Raw genomic sequence first — 24,759 nt, forward strand, 5'->3', positions numbered from 1 at the left:
CCTCTACCTATATCCACCATCTTTTGAGAACCTACCACTAAGATAGGTGATTTTACCTATGAAGTAGCTACTAATTTTACCAGTTTTACAGACTAGTAAACTGAGGCACACACATGTAAATAACCCTGTCTATGGTCACTACACTAATTATTGGCAGGTGAGGACTGGAGCTGAAATAACTTGACTTCCAAGCCATTGCTGTGTTTACCGGATCAAGCTACCAGGTTATCTGTCAAAAATGCTCTCACAGTTTGAATTCACTTAACTACAGAGCCCACTTATGAGTTCCAAGTCATAGATCTACACTATGGAAATTCTGAAGACTTTGCCTTTTGCCAAATGGACCCTGAACATAGGAAAGGAAGTTGTAAACAAATTATTTTATATATATTTTTAAAGGTTTTATTTATTTGAGAGAGAGTGAGAGCATGTGCATGAGTTGGGGGAGGAGCAGAGGGAAAGGGAGAGGAATAAGCCTACTCCCCACCAAGTGGGGAGCCCTACCCGGGGCTTGACCCCAAGAACTGGAGATTATGAACTGAGCTGAAGTTAGACACTTAACCATCCACTCCCGTAAAACAAATTTATTTGGAAGCTAATTTATCTAAACACATAGTTTCCTTCCTCTCTTTCTCTAGGATAAATAGAAAGCTAAAGCTTGCCTAGGTGGTTCAGGGTTGAGAATGAGACTCTTGGTTTCAGTTCAAGTCATGATCTCAGGATGGTGGGATCTAGTCCCAAGCTGGCTCCAGTTTGGAGTCTGCTTGAGATTCTTTCCCCCTCCCTCTCATCCCCTCTCTGCTCTCCATTGTACTCTTTCTCTCTATATCAAATAAATAAATCTTTTTTTTTAAGATTTTATTTATTTATTCTTGAGAGGCAGAGAGAGAGGCAGAAACACAGGCGGAGGGAGAAGCAGGCTCCATGCAGGGAGCCTGATGTGGGACTTGATCCCGGGTCTCGAGGATCACACCATGGGCCAAAGGCAGGTGCTAAATCACTGGGCCACCTGGGAGTCACTAAATAAATAAATCTTAAAAAAAAAATGCTAACAGCAGGAAATTCTCTAATCATTTATTGAACAGTTCCCATGGAATGTTCAACTTTAAAAGTTGTATGTCAAAAGTAGCCTAATTTATGGTTCACCAAACACCTGAGAGCCATTTTCAATTATCTACTTTCCCTCAAACAAATACCCAGCCAGTCTTGAAATTTTATTCTAAGTGTTATAAATGCAACTTCTCAAACTTTATATGTTAATAATCATCTTGTTCTCTCCATCAATTTCAGATGAAAAGAAGGCCCAGTTATTTTTGTTGATGCTCGGTATGTTATTTTGCATCCATTCCCTCTACTCCCTCTCCAGAATTAATTGTAACCTCATAAAAGCATAGAATCATAAAATATCAGAATTGAAAGGAATATTATAGAATAGATTATCTAGTTCAGCACTTTCACTAAATATATGAAAAGCCTGAAATTACGGGAATGAAATAACTTACAAATGTCATCCTGGGAGTGCACATAAGAATTGAATTAGAGTTCTGACTTGCCCCTCACAGTCCAGAATTTCTATTTACCCAGCCAGGCCTTACCTGAGTGCGAATTTCTATCACTTACCTGCTGTGAGACTTTTTAGCAGGTAGCTTAAAGTTCTGAGCTTCTGTTTCCACATCTGCAGGTAATAGCAACATTTATCCCAGAGACATTTCAGGATAAATCTAGGAGAAACCACTAAGTGAAGCACTTATCAGAAAACAGTAGATGCTATTTTTTATCATGACCCTTTTGCTTCCTTCTGGACATCCTTTTTTAATGTGTTTCTCTGGTTTTCTTTCCTATCATTCTGATTATATCTTTTTCTATTTCAATCATTGACTCCTTTTTAAAAAATTTTGGCCCCGAACATACACATATTTGTAGTGTTATTACAACTATTCTCTACTTCAATATGCTTATGTATTTTTATCTCATCTTAGCCATCAATTCTATATACCAGGTTCCCAAATCTGCATATTCAGTCTTGAACTTGCTGGCTCCCAAGGTTTAAATCTTATGGTACTTGTGGGTTAGTGAATATCTCGGGTCTTACCATAAAATCTTTCAAGAGCTCCTCACTGGGGGGGCACTTGTGGGTTCCAGCTGGTTAAACATTCAACTTGGTTTCAGCTCAGGTTTTGATCTGAGGGCCAGGGTCATGAGATGGAGCACTGCATGCATGAGGCTCTGCACTTAAGATTCTCTCTCCTCTCTGCCCCTCTCCATTGTGTTCTTTCTCAAATACATAAACAGATAAATAAATCTTATAAAAAAGAGCTCCTCACTGTAAATTAAAGTTCAAGTTTTCTTGATCAGGCATTTGATAATGTCCATTGCCTCACTCTTCATCACCTTTCTAGCTGTGCAAAATTCTGCAATCACCTTGAACATCTATCATGTCACATTCATGTGCTTCCTAGTTTGACAGTTACTAACATATTTATTTCATTTTTTTCTGTTAGATTGTAAGCTTCTTGAAGAATTCATACCCAATTTTGCATCTTCCTTCAGCAGCATGTGTCCAGTGTCTGGTACTCAAGGAGTATTTGTTAAATGAGTGGTCTCTCAGAGTCTCACGGTGGATTCCATACTTTTAGAACCAGGGTCTTGATGCCAGGTAGAAATTCATACTGGCCCCAACCCAGAGACTTACTCTGCCCAAAGGAACATAGTGGCTACACACTCCATGAAGCCCTGCCTGACATCTTTCTGATTTACTAAGAGGAAGTAGCTGAAATATAATTGTGCACAGGAACTTCCTCTCCTAACTGAAAGGTTTGGATTTTCGGAGTCCTGGGTTCTATAATTAGCTTTACCACAAATTAAAATAGTATTAGTGTGCAACAAGGGCTCTGTTTGTCTTTGACTGTGTATTACAACTTTTTGGAAATGAAACAAGGGGTATCCAGAAAAGGAAAACATTCCTGATTGAAATTTTTAAGAGATCATTTATATTTTATTTTATGTTTTTAAATATTTTGCCTATTTATTTATTTGAATGAGAGAAAGAGAAAGAGCAAAAGCAGGGGGAGGATCAGAGGGCAAGGGAGAGACTCCTTGCTGAATATGAGCCTGATGCAGGGCTCAATCCATCTCACAACCCTGAGATCATGACCAGAGTTGGAGGTTTAACCAACTAAGCCACCTAGGTGCCCCAAGATATCATTTACATGTTTAATGGTGGCAATTTCAGATATAGTCTCAGTTTCAAACTGTTAAGGTTTAGAATCTGACTTGTCACAATCAACCCAAAAAGTGCTGGTACACAGGGACTATTCCTGTACAACTCATTAATCCCTTCTTTGTTTGTAAATTCAGTGGGACTTTTCATTCCTTTCTGATGAACCATGCAGGAATCTGGAATTTTGCCACAGCCTCCGCTGCACCTTCTTTCTTCTCCTTCATCTCCTCCTCCTCCTCCTCCTTTTTCTCCTCCTTCTTCTTATTTTCCACTCTCTCCCTCTCTTTCTTCCTTTTTTTTTTTTTTTTAACTCTCTTCTCTTCTTGGCATTTGCTATGACATCCATTCCTTCTGGTTTGATTGTACTTAAAAATAATAAGAAAAAAAATGGTAGTTAATACTCACTGATTTTTCTTCTGTGCCAAGTTTTCTTCCATGGATTATCTCATTTAACTCTCACTCAGCCCTGTGAGTTAGGTGCTATTGTTCCCATAATTAAGTATTACTGAAGCTTGTAAAGCTTAAGTAAAAGCCTAAGGTCATACTTTTTGTACGTGGTGGAGTCAGGACTGGATCACAGACAAAATCTGACCTTAAAGTCACCACTCCTAGGAGAGGTGGAGGGAAAAAAATTAAAAATAAATACAAATGAAAACAAGAATAAAATAAAATAAAATGAAAGCCACCACTCCTAACCATGAGGGACAGGGCTTCTCTGCTTTGGTTATTCTCTCCTGTTAATTCTGGTTACAGTTTACTATCGGTGGTCTCCATAGTTCAGATCCCAACTTTCCTCTCCTGACTTTGTTCCCTCTCCCTGGGTGACTTCATCCATTCAAAGACTTTGCCTATCATCTCTAGACTGATGATTCTCAACATTTTGTTTCTATTTGAATCTCTTCTGCCGTCTAATAGATGACTTCACTTGACTTCTATAGAAGCTTTATATGAAAATCTTAATACATTGAACACTAAGGCAGGGGCAAAGGCTTTAAAACCTCCAACAAGGTCTTGAGCAGAGTCCACTAATTAATGAAAGGTCATATCTGTACTTATCGATTTATTCTCTCATAACAAGAACAAAATTGATCTGCCTCATCTATTTCATGTCTTGGTGAATGGAATCCCCCAGAACCAGGAATAAATGTGAAGGACTAGTAGAGAATAAAAAGTTAAGGATTCTTGTTCAAAATTATTCAGAATTACAAGATACTGACAGTAAAACATTAAGTCAAGCATTAAGCCTTTCTGTATGTGAGACCCTATGCGACTGCACAGGTTGAATGTCAATGAACTGGGCCCCGGTACTTCTGGAGCTAGAGGTGACCTGGAAGTCATCTCTCCACTATATCCAACAGAACATCAGTCTTGCTGATCCTGCTGTCTTAATATTTCTTATGTTTCCCTTTATTACCAATTATGCTGACATTGTTTTTGATTCCTTGATATTTACCGTTGGAGTATTAAACCATAATCCCTAACTGATGTCTCTGTTTCAAATCTAATCCCATAATGCTTTCCCATTTTGAGACTTGAATTGCTTTTACAACCTCCAAACTCATCTCCCTGCCTTTATAATGACCCCCCTGTTTTATCCTACCCATATAATATTTCTTTTCAACTACATTTAAATATTTATTTGTGATGGGCAACTTTTATTCAAATATGCAGATATAATAAAATAATTTCTATGCTTAAAATATTTCACTTTGGGATCCCTGGGTGGTTCAGCAGATTAGTGGCTGCCTTCGGCCCAGGGCCTGATCCTGGAGTCCCGGGATCGAGTTCTATGTCAGGCTCCCTGCATGGAGCCTGCTTCTCCCTCTGCCTGTGTCCTTGCCTCTCTCTCTCTCTCTATGTCTCTCATGAATAAATAAATAAAATCTTTAAAAATAAAATAAAATTTTTCACTTGGTTTTCAAGATAAATTGAAACTACTTCACTGCATGGCCCTTAAAGCTGGCTATAGCTTAGCTTCACTAGCTTATCACCCTTATTTTTTTATGCTTCAGCCATACTGAACTATGTGTACTTCCTCAGACAGATCATGCTTATGCTGCTGTCCTTTGTAAACTCTTCTCACTTTCTGAAATTTCTAACCTTTCTTTCACTTGCATATATATTCTTCACCCTTTAAAACTCATGTCATATATTACCTTATCTAAGGAAGTCTATTCTTATGACAACTCTTCTCAGTACCACCTCCCTGCTTTGCCCATTCTCTTTCTGTTGCCCACTAGTCTGGGTTAGGAACTATACATCTCTGCTCTTACACTCTTTGTTTGTATTTATATACCTTTCATCCCATTGTGTTGAATTAATTCATTTGTCTCTTTCCCCACTAATGAGCATCATGAAGAAAGTTTAATGTCCTTAATCTTTCTATCTCTACTATCTAGCTTAGGGACTAGCATACCATGTTTGCCCATCAAAAGGTTATTGAACAGATGAGTAATTAGGGTATAAATTCTGATGCTTATAGGTGAGCTTTAAACATTAGTGAAATAATGCTTGAGTTAATACAGCATTTATATTTTTCTTCTCTTAGCAGCCAATATTTTAAACTCATTGCTAAGCGCTATGATGTAAGAATAAAAAAAGCCATGGATCCTAGATATAGAGAAATGGTAAAATAGTTTAAATAATACACACAGAGAGAGAAAGAAAGTGCCATCATCACTATACATCACTATATAAGAGCAAAAGTAGCTTGTTCAAAAAAAAAAAAAAAGAATTTTAAAAATCTAGGGGAATAAAGTTGAGAGAAACTTCCCTTCAAGTTAATCCTTCAGTTTGGGTTTCGGCAATGGACTAAAATAGTGGTTCTCAAATAGAAATGGATATGTGGAAAGTGGTTGTATTAGCATGATTACTAGAGTTCTTTCCAGAGTTCACAAGGCTTTAATCATCCTTGGAAAATTGGAGGGTCTGGTATGTGTTATTTGTCAGAAGACATTCTCTTCCAAAGGCAGGTTATTCTGGTATTGACCTTTCCTCATTCATCCTACCTCCAATATAATTTTTGAAAATCAGCACAAAATAAGAAAAAGAGTTCCTGTTCTGATTTTCTAGCCAGATTGTAGATAGGAAATTCCATTGACTTTGTAAACTTGTAAAATACACAAATATATACATATTTATTACACAGAAATATTGTCTTTGTAATCCAAAAGAAATATCAGTACTATTCTAATACTGACACATGTTTACTTATATTGTTTAAAATTTCCGTTAGAACCTAGCCTGTCATTTAATTTTTTTTTCATGGATGAATTTTCAGGTTACATATAATTAAATCACAGAGTTGGGAGGCACTTTAAGAATGATCTATTGATCTCTGATTATTTATTTATTTATTTATTTATTTACTTATTTATTTGAGAGGCACAGAGAGAGAGAGAGAGAGGCAGAGACACAGGCAGAGAGAGAAGCAGGTTTCATGCAGGAAGCCCGACGTGGGACTCGATCCTGGGTCTCCAGGATCACGCCCCAGGGTGAAGGCGGCGCTAAACCACTGGGCCACCGGGGCTGCCCTATCTCTGATCTTTTAGATGTGAACAAACAGACCAGAGAAGGTAAGTGATTATTTGAGCTCACATAGTAGCTTTCTTTTTAATAGATTTTAATTTTTAGAGCAGTTTTAAGGTCATAGCAAAATGGAAAAGAAGCCCAGTTTCAGTCTGTCTACCAGCTATCGGACAACAGTGCTGTGTTAGAGACAATGCCCCTTGCTTCTCCTTCCCCCTACCTACTTTTCATCCCCCAGGTCAGATATATGTGATGTTCTTAAAGAGAAGATGTGAGTGCAGAGTCTGGCTGAGGGGATCAAAGATGATTTGCATGTCAAGCTGATTCATTGCTAATTAGGTGAAACCAACTCTGGAGGAGAAACTCTTGATGTGGTATATAGCTGTGGAGCCAGAGTGATCAGAACAGAAGACAGGACAGAAAAAATCTTAACTCAGAGCCAGTAAATGATCCTTAGTAATTTACTTACTGATATTCTAGTAGTACTTTATAGTTTCCTAAGACTTTAGCACTATATTTTGTTCAGTAGTAATCTTGTGAATGAGGAAGGGCAAGAATCAGTATGCTTATTGTACAGAAATACAAAGTGACTTGCCTGAGGTCACAAAGGTGATAGATGCAAAAAATGGAACCCACCTCTTGGTCTCCTGACTCCCAGTTTAGTGCTTTCTGAACTGCATCAATTCCTAAGACGCGATGATCTTTCTGGCCAACCCTAAAAATTATGTACATATATGTATTTGGTCTGCAGGCATACATTCATGCATGCATACATACTTTTTTTCTTTTTTGAGAGAGAGAACGCAATGTGCGCTGCACGCACACTCTAGCGGGAAGTGGGGAGGGGCAGAGGAGAGGGAGAGAGAATCTTAAGCAGGAACCACACCCAGCATGGAGCCCAATGTGGGCCTGGATCTCATGACTGGGAGATCATGACCTGAGCCCAAGTCATGAGTCTGATGTTTAACTGACTCAGCTACACAGGTAGCCTCATATTTTTTTTGTTATAAACTTATATATGTTCATTGCAAAAACACTGACAGGAGAATAAAGAAGAAAATGTGTCCTATGCACTTAAAAACTATTACTATATTTTCTTCAGAATCAAGTGAAATTTTGCTATGAGTGGGGAGATTTCATCAATTTCATTGGGTTAGAGTGAATTTGAAAAATAATGTTAAAGTAGTTTTTAGATGTTTGACCTTAGAAATATGTTATTACATTTCCTTCCTTGAATCTGCTTGTGTGCATTCAACCCAGCTCCTCAGAGCTGTTTTTTTTTTTTAAGATTTTATTTATTTATTCATGAGAGACACACATAGAGAGGCAGAGACACAGGCAGAGGGAGAAGCGGGCTCCTGCAGGGAGCCCGATGTGGGACTTGATCCTGGGTCTCCAGGATCACACCCTGGGCTGAAGGCTGCACTAAACCGCTGAGCCACCCAGGCTGCCCAGAGCTGGCGTTTTGATAAATTGAAAGTGCTTGCTAATTCTGTACCCAGGCAAGTGTTGTGCCTTCTTTCTCTTCTCATTTTTAATAGCATATCAAATCTCTAGCTAATCATCTACTACTACCTCTTGAGATTCCAACACATCATCTCATTTTCCCTCCCTCTCCTTCCCAAATTCCCTTCCTCTCGAAACTGGTCTACATCAAGTCCTGTGACAAAGATAAGAGTTGTCAACAAACTTAAGTTCTCCTCCCATTTATAAATAATTGTGTGATCCTAAGCAATCAACTTCATTCTTCTGAACTTCGATTTTGTTATCTTTAAAACAATCTGGCCCATATAATTCTTAAGCTCCTCTCTGCCATTCTTAGATTTCATTATTAAGTAAATTCATGCCAGACTGTGAGTGCCAGATAACCCTGACCTTCCAGGAGAAATTATGTTTCAAAAGTGACCTCTTCTTGTTAGTCCAGATTAATGTAATCATGAGGTAACTCAATCTTTTAAATATTCATTCAACCAATATTTGCAAATTATCTTCTAAGGTCAGAGAATGGATGGGCCAGTAAACAGTAGACTATCCCTGGCATCATGAAGCTTATAATGTAATAAGAATAGAGACAAGTACACAGGTAAGTATAAACAAGCATGCTATTACTATAGGGTGAGTACAGGAACCTATTAGCCATGCTTAAAGGGTTGAAGTGTAGACTGAGTCTCATCTGGAAGAGTAATTTTAGCTGTGAATAAAGCAAATCTTAGACATTTAATTATATCATACAAAATTTTATTGAATTTCATCATTCTAATTACAGAATATAGATTATAATACTTCTAATATAATTTTTCTTATTATATTTATACAAGGAAGGCACAGATATTGGAAAAACATTTTGAAATCTTTTATAGGTACTATTAAAACATTGTTGTGTACTATTAATTCATGGGTCTGATATCATGAGCAGTGACACTAATATATACAGACATCTTCATCTTGACAAAATGTGCCCTTGTTTGAGTTACATTAATGATCTATCAGCAGGAATTTCTCAGTTGTAGTTTTTACACTCTTCAGGAAATCCATGGCATTAGTGCCTCCAGTTCCTTTATTTTTTTGTTCCGATGATTCTTCAGATGCTTGATTCTTCTTGGGCTGCTGGCTTGCAGGAATCACAATGTACTTAGCTACTATCTTCAAGTGATATTTTCTCAGGGAGACCATAGCTTTCACACACTCATTATAATCTGCCTTCAGTTCAATATCATCTCTTGAACGAACAAACTCACGGACTGAGGGGCCTGACTTTAACAAGAGAAGAAAGTCCCGGTGAGCTGGTGGCATATAGTTTCTCATTTCCTGGAGGAATTCAGCAGCAAATTCTATAGGAACAAGAGAGAGATTAGTTAGTAGGGAAGCCTAAGCATTCCCCAATCTAGGTGAGAAAGGCAGAGTGATGACAGTGAGTAGGAGATCACACATCACCATGGAAGCATGAGGAAATGAGTTTACCACCATCCTGTTAGGATTGTTAGGCTATTAGTCTTGCTATTAGTAATGGCGATTACTGTAATATTTACCTAATTCTGGAAACCACCTGAACTGAACTCATTCTTCATAATAAACTTTTTTGTGTCCTTTCTCATTTCCCTACTGTATTTGATCCTTCTAAAAAGCAGATGATATAGACAGGGTGCATGTAATCTATACTTGAAAGATCATGACACTGAGTCCAAGAGAGTTTAAAGGATAACTTTTAAATAAATGAATTAACTAAGAAGAAAAAAAGCATATTTACACCCATGCCAATGCTTTTCCCTTTGACTATTAAGTAGAAGTTTAGGAGAACAGAGAAAAGTACAAAGTTCTTACTGGAGCTTCTTCTGCCCATTCTAAACCCCTAGAAGAAATATAATCAGTGTGGTTCATCTTTCAACTTTGGTGCATCTTTAAAATTTGAACTGCTGAGGCTCCTGGGTGGCTCAGTGGTTGAGCGTCTGCCTTTTGGATCTGGTGGTGATCCCAGGTTCTGGGATCGAGTCCCATATCATGCTTCCTGCAAGGAGCCTGCTTTTCCCTCTGTCTGTGTCTCTGCCTCTCTCATGAATAAATAAATAAAAAACCTTAATAAAATAAAATTAAATTAAATAATTCAATTAAATGAAAAAATTTGAACTGCTATTGGAGTAAGACAGCTGAGCAAGAGCAGTGCCAAGCCTTACCTTGTCACTGAGGTTTCCACCTCCCCAACTTTAGCTCAGAGTCCCATCCCATTTGCAGGTGGCTTTCTTTTTCTGAATCTGATTATACATCTTTAGAACATGTGCTATGGGCTTCACCACAGTCCATCAGGCCTTATATACATGCCCAAATGTCAAGATTGAGATAGTGATGAACTTGAGTTTTGGTTCTGGCTCCATTGCTTTCAAGCTGGTTAATAAGGAGCCCATCACTTATCCTCTAAAGAAACTTGGAAATTTCTGCTTGATTGTCTGTGAAATGGGATAATAACAATAAAGTCTTGTTTCCTGATTCTTCTAAAAGTAACAGATAAGTTCAGATGAAATGCTGATGGGAAGTTACTTTTCAGATATTAAAACACTTTTGTATTAACATATGAGGTGATTGACATTTGTCATTATCCACTCACCTTCACCAGAACACTGCTGGATGCCCAGCAGAATGTCAAAGCACTGAAAGATGCTGCTTTGGGCTGCACTGCCTCCTGCAAACTTTTTTGGGTTTTCCCAGAAACCTTCATACTTCAAACCCTCTGGCAGTTGGGAGTTGCCTTTCCAACTAGGCCAGGAAGGGAAAAAAACAAAACCAAACCAAACAAAACATCATTATTTGGAGAATTGCCAAATTTTCAGGTATAGAATCTTATAATAGAGGATGAATGGAAAGTGACATGAAATCGGCTTCATTATTCTTCTTCCACACTCCCTTTCCATTCATGTTCATGTTTGAGAATGACAAATAACATGGTTCTGAGCAAATTTTGGAATAAATATTCCTTTACCTTTGCACTAGCAAAGATTTTTTCCCCTGACATCCCTGCTTTTTTTTACCTAAATGACTACCCTTCCTGTCCATACTCCAGTGCATGCCTGGCCGAATAATAACAGGGAACAGTCTAATCTTTCTCTACAATATGTACTTTATCATATGAAATTATTTCCTAAATTCAATGGATAGTGGGGACCATCAGTGAGAATTTGATGTTTTCTTTATATTAATTGTTCAAAAGAAAACAAATTTAAGCATGAGATTACATACCCAGACAAGTATATGCGAAGAACATTGAAAAACGTGCTTGGGTCCACATGTTCTGTAAAAAGATGAAGTGTGTTTAATTAAGCAGTTATCAGAACTTTCAGAGGAGATCAAGATATTGTAAACAACTGATAGTGGGTTTTAGCTTAGGCTGCAGGAAGGGCATTAGGTCAGTCCATGAAGGAAAATGTCCCTGAGGACAAGCTCTCACTCACCTGACCTCTTCCATGGGGAACTGAACAGGGCCTACTTCTGTGTCCACTGAACAGGGCCTATTGACCCCTAGGGCTGACGCACAGCTTGTGTCAAGGAATCAGGAGACCAATTAAACTGTCAACATTTTTTTTAAAGCTATTCATTTGCTTACTGATAAAAACAGATATTACTTACATAAAGAAAGAAACAAACCTAAACAAAATGAAACAAGAGCCCCAGGAGCCCTGTGGACACCATCCCTGGGTCTCCTTCCCAAAGGTTACTAACTTTTCTGATTTAAAGGTTGATCTTTTTGCCAAGGAGCCATCAGCAGTAACTCAAAGCTCAGTGATACATAGTCATGTACTTGTTAAGGCTGTTAAGCAGGGCACATTTTTTTTTTTTTTTTGTAAGTCCTTGTTTACGTACTTAGTTATTGCCATATTTTAACTATTAACTTCGTAATAACTTTTGAGCTCAGTGGCTTTTCTGTGCAGTTTCTTACTTAACTTATGAAAAAACAGAATTTGTAGGAAGGTCCTATAAAGCAGAAGCTAAATATTTCGGTATTTAAAACAGCCTGAACGTTCTGCAAGTTTCTCCATGGTTTCAGTGGGAGGCAATGACATTATTTTGAGTTAAATAGACCCAGCTTGAAAATTTACTAATTTAAGTAACCTCGGGTCACTTATCTTATCTCTCCATTAGATTACCTTATCCATAAAATACACACAATAAAACCTACAAGAGAGCATAATTATTTAGTGAGTTAAAGTGAAAACACACTACCTAAGTAAAAGTTTTTCCTTCCGTTTTCTCAACAATTCTAGTCTCAGAAAGTCAGAAGCATGTTGATTGCCAGCCTTGAATGTTTAGGGGCATATAATACTTACTATGAACTTCTTCAAACTCTTTATGGGCTCGGTGCAGACAAGAAGCTATATAATGCAGTGCCTTCTTCAAAGTGACCTCGTCCTGATTTTTAACTGCCTTTAATAAATTGGGAATTACCTTAAAAAAAAGATGAATATTTAAGGTTTCTTAGCACTAAATATTGGTATAGAATAAAATTCTCCTAATTCTTAATCTCTAAGTTAAATGTAGGATTTCCACTTCATTTTTAGGCTGATTATCCTTTTATTGTTTGACTAATTTCCTTATAAACTTGGATTTATGTTTATTTATTTACCATTTAAAGTCTATAAAGTTTTATATAGTTTTATCTCTTTTCTAATACTCAAAACCATTAGATTTATGTCACTCTGTTATCTAGTTCCAATGCCAAATTGTATTAAAAATGCATCTCTCCTATTGAGGTTTCAAACTTAATTCTAAATATATGGGTCTTGGGACACCTGGGTAGCTTAGTTGGTTAAGCATCCAAATATGAATTTTGGTTCAGGTCATGATCTCAGGGTCCTGAGAGTGCTGGGCATGGACCCTGCTTAAGATTCTTTCTTTCCCTCTTCCCCTTCCCACTTGTATTCTATCTCTTAAAAAAAAAATTAATTAATGTGTCTTATATTTTATATTTTAGGTGATACATAAAATAAATTAAATATTTCTACCAGATGATCCCTTACATCCAATTAGGTAATTGAATGCTGTATTTAGTCAAGATAAAATTATTTCATGCATAATATAGTTCAGTTATTAAATGATTGCTCTGCTTATGCAAATGGAGATAAAAATTTGCTTGTAGATATGGACGTACTTTGATTGCAGAAGCAGCTGCTAATTCCACCAATAGTGAAACCAGGAAAAATCCTTTACTGCAGTCTCCACCAGGAAACCAGAAGAGAATGTCCATGTTCCTAAGAAAATAAGTCAAGGGAGTCAAGAATTTAGCAAAAATTCTGGCATATTCAAGTGTTGTAGTTTTACATATTTTTATTCCATTTTAGCTTCAAAATAATCTTGTGGGATAAGTATTTTAGGTTTTACTATCTCCATTACATTATCGGGAATATCAGTGTTAGGTCTGTTGCCTAAGATCTGATAGCAGATTAAGTTGGACTTGAAATCCCATTTTAGAGTTTGGAACTAGAAATTCCAAGACCATTTCTGTTTCTATTTTCTCATTAATTTTTCACATGCATATATATTACCATATTTATATATTTAATATATAATACTTATAAAGACATTTGTGAGGTATAATTTTAAGTAGTCTTTTTGCTTTAAATATATTCATATCCATATTTTTATTTATGAACCTAATTCAGTTTTTCAGTGGTTTATCTGCTTTACAAAGGAATGGGGAAATGCAAATAGCTGATTAGACCTGATTTATTTTCTTTCTTTCTTTCTTTCTTTCTTTCTTTCTTTCTCTCTCTCTCTCTCTCTTTCTTTCTTTCTTTCTTTCTTTCTTTCTTTCTTTCTTTCTTTCTTTCTTTCTTTCTTCTTCCTTTCGATTTATTTCTTAATTTGAGAGAGAGAGAGAGAATGAGAGAGCACGAGCAGGGGTAGGGGCAGAGGGGGAGAGAGAATCTTAGACTCTGTGTGGAGCATGGAACCCTATGCAGGGCTTTATCTCACAACCCATGAGGTAATGACCTGAACTGAACTGAGTGAGACACATAAGCGTCTGAGCCACCCAGGTGCCCTCCATTTTCTTTTTAATTGAAATTTTGCACTAGTGCCAACAAAGGCTCACTATCTATAAATCTATGAAGTTCATGGTGGTTAAATTCATGGTCTCTGAAAAAGCCAGATCATTTCTGCAATTTACTTGCTGTGTGACACTGACCAAGATATTTCATGTTTCTGACTCACTGTTCTCATCTGTAAAACAGGACTGATGATATTATCCTCCCATTTAAAAACCTCCCATAACTTCCCATTGATTTTAAGATACTATTTAAACCCCTCATCATAGCTGAAAGTCCTACATAATCTTTTTGCTAAGTTTATTTCTTCATCCCTTTTCCATACCACTACTCCTAGCAGTTACTACTTATCAGCGGCCTTAGTCTTCCTTCAGTTCTGATAATGCATGAAGATATTCATCACTTCAAGGCTCTCATTCTTACTGTTTCCTCCACTATGAACAGTAATCTTTTCCTTCTAGCTAATTCCTTCTGACTGACTCTTTGGAACTCAGCTTAAATAACTTGCTGCAGGCATTCCTTCTTCATCACTTTTATTCAGCTAGAGTTCCCAGCACTTTATCCTCTCACCTTTCTCTTAATCATAAAGCAATATAATTACATAATTTTCCTGTATCTGCTTTCTTCACTAGGACAGGCTTATTCCTATATTTACCATGGTTTCCCTAGCTCTTAGCCTCTGCTCAGTTCATGACTTAAAAATAGTAAGGATTGGGTAATAAAGAACAGGTATATATAGATATCTGGCCACTGAAGTCATCAAGTCAAAGACATACAGATGTATGTGTGTTTGTATTTATGAATATTAATTACATTTTTATATATGCAAGTGCTAGTTTTGTATATATCTATAGCTATAATATCAAACTGAAACAGTCCTGTCAGTCATAAATCTAAATAAGGATTGGGATTATTTGCTTTTTAAACAATTACTTGAGTTATTTTTGCTTGAATTCAATTGGTCTTTTAAAAAGTACATTTAGAGGATATTGATAAACCTATACTCAGTTTGAATACCAATTCTTATAATAAAATAAAAATCAAATACTTACTCATAAGTCATAGGCCTTGTGAAAGCAGCCATGAAGCAATGGATCAGTTGGAAGAGAAAAAGAAAATCAATTTAAAAATCAAATGGTTTTGAGTTATTCATATCCCATTTAATACTACTGCTCAATTAAAGGTAAGATATAGATAAAAAAGAGAATATATGTGTGTTTTTAAAAAGTATTTATCAACCAGGCATTGCAAACACTTAGGACTTTGTAAGTAAAAAAATTAAATATTCAAGGAACACCATGTTAGTCAAAATTAGTTTTTACTAATAGACTTTTTTTAAAATTTAAATTCAACTGACCAAAATATGGTACATCATTAGTTTACATCTACAATTAGATGTAGATTTCAATAATTCATCAGTTGCATATAACATCTAGTGCTCCTCACATCATGCAACCTCCTTAATGCCCATCACCCAGTTGCCCCATTCCCCTATCCACCTCTCCTCCAGCGAACCTCAGTCTGTTTCCTATAGTTAAAAGTCTTTCAGCGTTTGTCTCCTTTTCTGAGTACTTCTCATTCTTTTCTAAATCAAATCCTTTCATTTTATGGTTCTGTGTCTATAGTACTCGGCAAATCACACCCAGACCCCTGGGGCACCATAAGTCTCTGGTCCCTTTGTTGTAACAGAACATATTGCTAAAAGGAGAGGAGAGGCCTAGCTCCTCAGCAGGCAGCACAGAAGGCCCAGGCATTGCCATCTCTACTGCTGAAAATGTATTGACTCTTAAACTTAACCACATAGTTAAAAGTCAAATTTGTAGAATCTCCAAAACATGTTAATTAAGAAAAGCTAGAGTACATATTCTATAAGCTAATTAATATGAAATCTAATAGCAGAAAAATTTAATTTTTAATATGACAAATCAGAATATGTGTACCTAGAGGTAGAGAAGAAAATTGAATGGAAAGAGCCACAGAGGTGATATTCTGTATCTTGCTTAGGGCTATTCATGTATATAGAACAGTCAAAATCACCAGACTGAACAGTTAAGATGGTGCATTTCATTGTATGTTAATTATATACCTTTCTCTCATATATTTGTAGTTACAGAGGTGCCAGCAAAAGAAATCCTACCCCTAAAGCAGAGAAGAAAGCTGTGCTGCTGAAAATTCAACCAATGACTAATGCCCTATTGATGTAAATAGCATGCATTTCTATTGTTCCTGTTATAATTAGAGTTCACATACCCATTGGGATCCTTTTTCTTCCAGTTTGCTAAGACACAGTCTGCATAAACCAGAATAGGAGGCAGACCCAGCTTCTCAGAGAGTTCACAGTAAGGAATAGCAATATTCTGTGGCAAGACCTAATGAAAACACAAAATTTGGTATTAACCTTTGAAGTGCCTTACCTTTTTTTCTGTCTCCTGCTACCTCCCAGCTACCTCTTCTGCTACCTTTCCAACTTCCCGATTAGTGCCAAAACATTAACTATTCTACATAATGGCACTCTGAAACCAAACAATCATAATTTTCTCTTCCTCATTTCATAACTTTGTCCTGGTAATTATTAAATGTTTATGTTTTAGATGTAGGTTGATGTGGATATAATCTAATCAGAGAGAGGAAAAAGAGGTAGAGGGTACAAGAAACAAAGGATGTATCCTTGACTTTCTAATGACCTGGGATTACTTGCAGTCATTTATTTGTGCATCCATCCCATGAATATTTTTAGGCAACTCCTCTATGAAGAGCTCTTTTTCTGTAGGCAATACAAGTTGAAAATCAATTGTCTCCAAGAAGTGCAAAGTCATTTGTAGTTATAACTTTGGGATATGGTACATACTAGAACCATAAAGGGTTTGCTGCCCTTGGAGCATAGTGCTGACAGAAACTCTCCCCTGGATGGTTTTTTAGAAAGTCTCACCATAGAAGATGTTGGAGCTCATCCTTGAAGACTTACTTATATCAGCAGGAAGAATCTCCTTTAGCCTTCCTTTCTATTTCCATGCAGAGTAGGTCAATTGGAGTGACACTCTTGGCTCTTTCACTCACCTTTCCTCAGAGGAGGTATAGAGGTATAGAGGCTAATCCAATTGTTGTGTGTGGAGGGGGACCTTAGCTCAGCAAACTTTGTCTTTCCCTGAGCCTATTACTCAGGATTCTAGTCTGTGTCTGGCCACACTCTAAAAGGCTCCTACCCCCATGGACAGTCCTGATGGATAAGTGCTTTCCTAGCAGGCCCATTGTTGCCACACATGTAAGCCATGTTTTCCAACTGCGCTATTAGTTATAATGCTGATGTTTTATTCTTTACCTGCCTGACTTCCTCATCTAAGTATCATTTGGTTTATAACTAGAGGGTTCCATGTAATAATTAAGGTCACTCTTGTCATCAGCAGCCAGTTGTTGGAATATGTGTATCTAACCAGGCAAAGGAAAGGGATGTGTGACTTATCTGGGGTAGTGGGAAGTGGAACTGTGGCGGTAGAGGTGATATGACAATGTGGTACACTCCACAGTTCTGCAAAAATCATGAGAGCTATAACCTAAATGGCTCTGTATTAATTTAATACACCTGAAGATGATGGTTTAACAGAGAACAAAATGTTAGAAAGAGAAAAATTGGGATCCCTGGGTGGCTCAGCGGTTTAGCGCCTGCCTTTGGCCCAGGGCGCGATCCTGGAGTCCCGGGATCAAGTCCCACGTCGGGCTCCTGGCATGGAGCCTGCTTCTCCCTCTGCCTGTGTCTCTGCCTCTCTCTCTCTCTCTCTGTGTCTATCATAAATAAATAAATAAATAAATAAATAAATAAATAAATATTTTTTTAAAAAAAGAAAGAGAAACATTGGCTATCAAAGTAACACCTGGATGTGTGCTTCCCTTGTAGAACTTTTGTCTCTGGGAATTGAGTATTTTGGTTTGCAAGTGATTTTACATGTTTCAAATGGAAATTTTTGTCTTTTTCTGATTTAAAGAAAAGATCTAAGGGAATCAAAAGGGAAGATGCTTAATGAAAAAGTTAATATGAAATGACTTGGGAAAAAGAAAGGAAATGTTGAAACACATCTTAATCTATTAAAGACATTTATGCAGTTACTAAGAAACTCAGATGCTAGTTCCTAGCTCATTCTCAAGCAAAATGTGCCTTATATTGATATATCTTATTTTTTATCAATTTTTTCTTTCCCACAATATCCTCATTTAAATAGTTGTATATATATGTACATATATATATTATAATTTCCTCATCAAACTATATTTGTTGGTGGCTTCTAAAATCCTTTTTAGAATAATGTGGTTTACAAAAACTAGATAAATTAAAAATATATTTTCATGTATTCTTTGTAATTCTGATCTCCAATAATAAATATATTATCTTTGATTATCCCATGTACATTCTGGTCTCCATATTTTTTGCTAGTCTTCTCTCTCTTTTCTGCTCCTTTCCTTTTTGGATAAGCTCTACCAATCTTTCAAGAAGTAGTTCAAGTCCCACTTCTTCCTTGAAGCATTTCATTATTATACCAACTACTCTTTAGCTATTCTGGGCTCTAGTACTTCTACACCTAGCATATGCTGCCCTTTTTTATTGATGATCTTTCTATACAATTCTTACATATTTAGCTAGACCCAGATTCTAGCAAGTCTAGTGAGACTGTGTGCTTAGGTTGTAAGGCTTATCTTAAACCTTTTTGTGTCATTAAAAATCTAGATATGATAGTTTGATGATTATAAAGAAATATAAGATGTCCCCATGATTATGTAGAATGACATTTTCTTTTTGTTTACATATCAGAGGATGACATATCATTGATGAACATATGTCTTTTTCTATATTTACACAGTATGTGAAAAGACAAACAAGATAAAATTCCGATTACCTTTGTCAAAAAGTAAAAAAAAAAAATTCTTAAATGGCAGAAGGTCCTTCTGGAGTCTATTTTATCTCTTTGCAGTTTAAAGATTAGGTATTACAATCTGTGTTGGTTTCATGTAATTAGGATTGCCAGATAAAAAACAAGATGTTATTATTTTAAATCTAAAGTTATCTACTGTTGATGAGAGTAGGGTAAAACCAATATATTCTTACATGCTGACAGAAGTAACATAACACTTTAATATTAAGTAAAAAGAGGTATAAAATGTTCATATCACCCAAAACTCATAGAGAAAATGTTCTGTATTCAAATATATTGATTATAGTGTCACTTACAATGGTAAAATTTTAAAAACAAGTACATATTTATCAATAGAGGATTGAATAAATAAAGTTGAGGAATTCAGTGAAAAACTATAGTCATTTCAAATGATGACTAGAAGGATAGTATAGGAACTAAGAAACGCTTACAATGTAATTTCAGTAAAAGACACAGAACATACATCTATATACACAGGATGGAGGAACTGTGTTACACAAGTAAAAGATTAAAAATACAATAATGATAGCAGTTGGCATGTTAAAGCATTAAATGATTGTTTTCCTTTTTATTTTTTTCTGTTACCTGTTAAAATTTAGTTGTAATACTTTTAGAATGTTTTTTACATTAAATTGGATGTAAATTGTCATGTAGCATAAGAAATATCATAAAATCTCCAAACCTTTCGAACATCTTCATCACCTTGATTCCACACATATGCCATGGTGATATACCCCAGAGCCAGATGTGCAAGGCGCTGCAACTTGTGTCCACTGAGGCCATCAATACTGAGAATTTTTAACTGAGAATAAAAATAGAGGTTGATCAATATAGGTGACAGCACAGCTTCAAAGCCAAGTTAAAAATTTTAAGAAGCAATGATAGAGGAAGACAAATGTAATGCTCTTCCAAACCTCATCAACTTTTTTACGTAGTTCATTTTTTTTAATCAGTTCAGGCAGATTTTTAGCAATGGAAATCCATTCATCATAAGGCGGAGGTAGCGTCTCCTTGAAAAAAAGAAATGAGATTTTTATTTAGTAGTTAAAGTTTTTATAAAATAGCTTTGCCTCTGATTGATAGTCTATCTTTGCTTCTAAATCAATTCTGTACCATGCTGCCCTGTCACATACATACCTGTCCAGCAACCCCAGTCCCTGCATTGCCACCTGCACACTCAGAACTCAAGATCCTCTCCTTCTCTCTTCAGACACTCTCACCTGTCTCTTTTTCACAAGTCACCTCAAAATTTTCACTAAAATTATCCTGATTATTCTAGTCTACACTTATAGCCTCAGTTAGGCATCCTATATATTATTATACCTTTTGATTGTTAAGTAATTTATTGTTATCTGCTATGTATTTTTTCTTCCTGACTAGATTTAAGTTTCTTTGAATGGAAGAAAAATGAGATTTATTAGATGTTAGTAATAGACCAGGCATTTTGCTCAATAATTTCTCATTTAAATATTAATGATCTACAATGTTGATTGTTATCTCCATTTCATAAATAAGGAAAACAAGGCTCAGTTTATGAAATTGTTTTGTAGATATAGTTTATTGTGATTGAACTTTTTTTTAAAATTTTATTTATTTATGGTAGTCACACACAGAGAGAGAGAGAGAGAGAGGCAGAGACATAGGCAGAGGGAGAAGCAGGCTCCATGCACCAGGAGCCTGACATGGGATTCGATCCCGGGTCTCCAGGATCGCGCCCTGGGCCAAAGGCAGGCGCCAAACCACTGCACCACCCAGGGATCCCTGTGATTGAACTTTTAAGTGTTTTCAGCTTTCACAAATCAATGCCCTTTTAGCATCTCACTCTCTGATGGCAAGGACTTTATTGTTTTTAATTTTATATTTCTTGCAGAACCTGGGACAATACTAAACAAGACAATACTAAATTATATTGTCTATACATATATCAATTGCCTGCTTTGGGACAATAGGCTTAAATTTTACCCAGTAAGTATAAATAAAAGCCAAACGAAAGTGTTTCCTTGGATCTTATCATATTTGTACTTTCATTTCAAGGAAAAATATTCAAACAAAAGACCTAGACAACAGCTCTCAATGAAATTAACATCCCTAAACAACTTCCCATATGCTTTTTCCCTATACTTCCTTCATTAAGCTGTTTCCCGACATATCCTTAAGGTCAATACTGAACTATGGGGACACAGCAAAAGTAGAGATTAACTCAAACCAAAGCAGGAGAAGCTTCAAGCTACAAAACAAAATTAATATTATAAGTAAACTATAAGATAAAAGGGCAACTGTAACATCAAATTCAAACATTTTCAGGGGCTGCAGATAATTAGTGACTGTATACTCACTAGAGAGTCACCTTTCTTGTTTCTTGGAATTTTTCTCTCTAACCACACAAAAGTTGTACTCTAGTGTTTTTAGTAATACATATATCTCTTTTCGTTGTGTGTCTTACTATGTAGCACAACTGGATTTTTGGTTGTTACTATTTTCCCCAAATAAAGGAATTTGTTGTTGTTGTTATATATCATGATTATCCTATTTGACTTTCAACAGATGTAAAATTCAATCAATAGTATGCTCTGGTCATAGAATGTTTGAATGGTATAATATAAATCAATGACAAGTGAAACAGAGAGTCATTCAATTTCTGCTAGATTAGAGAATGTATTTTGTATCTATGTGGAATTAGAAGACACATTATTTTCCTTTGGAATAGAAAACTGATAGATTATAAAGGTGAAATGGACTTTTCTGAGTTTATAATCTCAAGGAAAGATCTACAGTGAAGAAATAAAAGTAGCCTTTAATTTATCTCTCTTGTTTCAGGACATGATCTAATTTCCTAAACAACTTAGGTAGCAACATTATTTTTTAAGTAGTTCAGGAAGAGTTTTGGTTTGCTTTTGTTTGGGGTTTTGTTTTCCCAAAAACTACCCCATAACCACCCCAGTCCCCATAAACTACCATAATTGTCTTAATTTTTAAGAGAACTTACTGTGGGGGGAGAGATGATATGAGGTTTCACAGTTTTTGAAGATTTTTGTTCTTGTACCACTGATAAGTATATTTTCAAAACCATCTTATTCTGGCATTTTGGTGTGCTTGGATGGAAGTATAGCAAGTCTGAGTATTATTGATTTGCAAATATAAAGCAAACTAGTTGCTATTAGCAATAAAATTAAACTAACCTAATAGTTTGAAGAGAAGAATTAAATCAGGAGAAGAATTTGCTTTAGATTTGTATTTACAAGGTATTTACAGGATGTTATTTCTAAGTACAGTTATATTGGATCTCTACTAAAAATATATTTGGTGCATTTAAAGATGCCATCTAGGGATGTGTGGGTGGTTCAGTCGATTGAGTGATGGACCCTTGGTTCTGGCTCAGGTCATGATCTCAGGATCCTGAAATTGAATCTAGCGTTGGGCTCTGGACCCAGCGGGAGTTTGCTTGAGATTCTCTCTTTCTGCCCCTTCCTTGCTTGTTTTCTCTCCCTCTTTCTAAGATAAAAGATGTCCTCTAGAATATAGACTCTGAGCTACAATAAATAGATATATGCTGGTATACAGAATTATCACAACATAAAACTGATTCCTAGAAATCATATGGACTCTCATGAATCTTATTAAACCCAAGAGGTGGGTAGAGGGAAAACAATGCCTTATGATATCCTCTTTTCTTTTAAGAGAGGCAGCATATTATAATGGTTTTAAGATCATGGACTCTGGAGCCAGAGTAGTCAGGTTTGCTCACATTCTATCTCTGCTAGCTGTGTGAATTTGGGTATTACCTAAATTCTCCTTTGCTTAAGTTTCTCATCAGGAAAATTAGAGATGGTTGTAAAGATGTAGTAAGAATATTTGTAAATTGCTTAAAGATGCTATATAAATACTTGATAATTGAAATAGATAATAATATGGTTTTCAAAACATTCTTTGATACATGACTTAGAAACTTATTTTCAAAGGCAAACAGCCTGCCTTAGGCCCAGGGCATGATTCTGGAGTCCTGGGATCGAGTCCTACATCAGGCTCCCTGCATGGAGACTGCTTCTCCCTCTGCCTGTGTCTCTGCCTTCCTGCCCCCCTGCCTCTCTCTCTCTATGTCTCTCATGAATAAATAAATAAGAGTTTTTTAAAAAAGAATAAAGGCAGACATTTACTTTACATGTCTTGCTGTTTGTAGGCAAAGCTTGTAAAGAAAAGTAGTTTTAGACTTATAACAATACACAGTATTAATATAACACAAAGTTACTTGATATAACATCTCAAAAAAATAAAGTAGGAATGTATACTTCATACAATTTAAGTGTATCAGTCAAGAGAGTTCCTTTGACTCATGGATCATTTATTACTTTGTTTTTTTTTCAAAATGTCCTCTGAAAATTTACAATTAAGCTAAAATACTTGTATAATTTCCTTATCTCATCACTCTCTTTATCTGTGTAAGGTAAGTAAAAAGTGCATTTAATACTAAATCTCTAGGCAGAAAATGTTAAGTATGAACCATTTATTAAACTCTGCCTCTAATTTTGGCACTGCTTTATCCAATGGTTTAGTAAAAATTACTGAACCACATATCATCAATAGAAGTTAACTTGTCCAGGTGAGTAATGATAACAAAGCATTTTTGCCCATATCTCAGTACCCTGTCTTACCAGTGGATTTGGCAAAGCGAAGCCCATCTCTTCATCTATATGGTATTTTTCAAAAATTTTCTGAGGACTTTCCATAAGAAGTATTCCATCATCTTCCATGCTTGCAGTCTCCTCTTTTGGTCCTTAGTTCTGATAGAGTTTCAGAGCCTCTACTTATTATAAAGGTTGCCACGGCCAATGACCACAAACTTACTCATGTAGGCAGTAAGCAATGACTTCCACTTTTGAAATAGTTTCATTTTCTTTTTTTGTAATTTTATAAACAATAAAGCCACAAAAGCATCACTATTTATCATATGAAGAAACTGAAAGCTTATGTTCTTATGAAGTATTTATCACCAGGAATATCATTTGTTTACTGCCATTGGGGAAGTCGGAAAGAAACTGAAATAACAAAAACCATGAAAATAGGTAACGGGAAAAAGACATTTTTAATGGGACCTTTTAAATCTTTGAATTAATATAATGAATTTAAGCTAGGCTAAAGTCCTAAACTATCATTTAGTCAGCACTACCATAGGCTTTCCTTTAAGTTATCAGGGTTCTTTGAACATACTAATGTCTTGCTTTTGCAGCCATGAAATGCAACCTGTGATACATTGAACTAGGAAAAAAATGGAAAAACATGAGGATTAAGATAGTACCCCTTTATGCCCCCATTTTCTTACCCAGTCTTTTATCTGTATTTCCAATGATACAGTTCTTCTTCATATTCTTTATATCATTTTCAGGAAGAGTTTTCTGTATCTCTACTATATTTGACTGTTAAGCACGGATGGATAAGGCAACAGCCCTTCACATTTGGAGAGTTTGCAATGTGTTAAAAGTTTAAGTAAGAGATAAAATACCTTGAAAAGTTTCATTCAGAATGCAAATTAAAATTGCATTTGGTAAACGTTTTTGAAGGTGCA

At 36.0% G+C, this 24,759-nt stretch overlaps 1 protein-coding gene across 2 annotated transcripts; it reads right to left on the reverse strand.

Moving 5' to 3' along the window:
- Positions 1-8,975: 8,975 nt before the first annotated feature.
- IDO1 (indoleamine 2,3-dioxygenase 1) lies at positions 8,976-24,533 on the reverse strand. Of its 2 annotated transcripts, XM_072763470.1 has the most exons (11): positions 24,517-24,533; positions 23,849-23,977; positions 20,114-20,209; positions 19,882-20,001; positions 16,528-16,646; positions 15,330-15,344; positions 13,383-13,482; positions 12,562-12,679; positions 11,477-11,528; positions 10,848-10,996; positions 8,976-9,579 (listed from the first exon to the last, which is right to left on the reverse strand). In XM_072763470.1, exons 2-11 carry the CDS (start codon positions 23,945-23,947, stop codon positions 9,224-9,226), a joined length of 1,224 nt encoding a protein of 407 aa, XP_072619571.1. In that variant the 5' UTR covers positions 23,948-23,977; positions 24,517-24,533; the 3' UTR covers positions 8,976-9,223. The 2 variants fall into 2 exon arrangements, with proteins under 2 accessions (XP_072619571.1, XP_025849674.1); XM_025993889.2 differs by lacking the exon at positions 24,517-24,533 and having other exon boundaries at positions 23,849-23,994.
- Between the last annotated feature and the right edge of the window lie 226 nt (positions 24,534-24,759).

The sequence above is a fragment of the Vulpes vulpes genome, chromosome 7 (genome assembly GCF_048418805.1).
Source record: "Vulpes vulpes isolate BD-2025 chromosome 7, VulVul3, whole genome shotgun sequence".
NCBI classification, from domain to species: domain Eukaryota; kingdom Metazoa; phylum Chordata; class Mammalia; order Carnivora; family Canidae; genus Vulpes; species Vulpes vulpes.

Bases quoted from the DNA above. Each gene is read 5' to 3' on its own strand.
- IDO1 (XM_072763470.1), bottom strand. From the start codon at position 23,947: ATGGAAGATGATGGAATACTTCTTATGGAAAGTCCTCAGAAAATTTTT. The intron at 20,210-23,848 runs GTAAGACAGGGT...CTTTTTTTCAAG, and splicing joins TCGCTTTGCCAAATCCACTG to GAGACGCTACCTCCGCCTTA. The intron at 16,647-19,881 runs GTTTGGAGATTT...TGTTTTCATTAG, and splicing joins GTGATGAAGATGTTCGAAAG to GTCTTGCCACAGAATATTGC.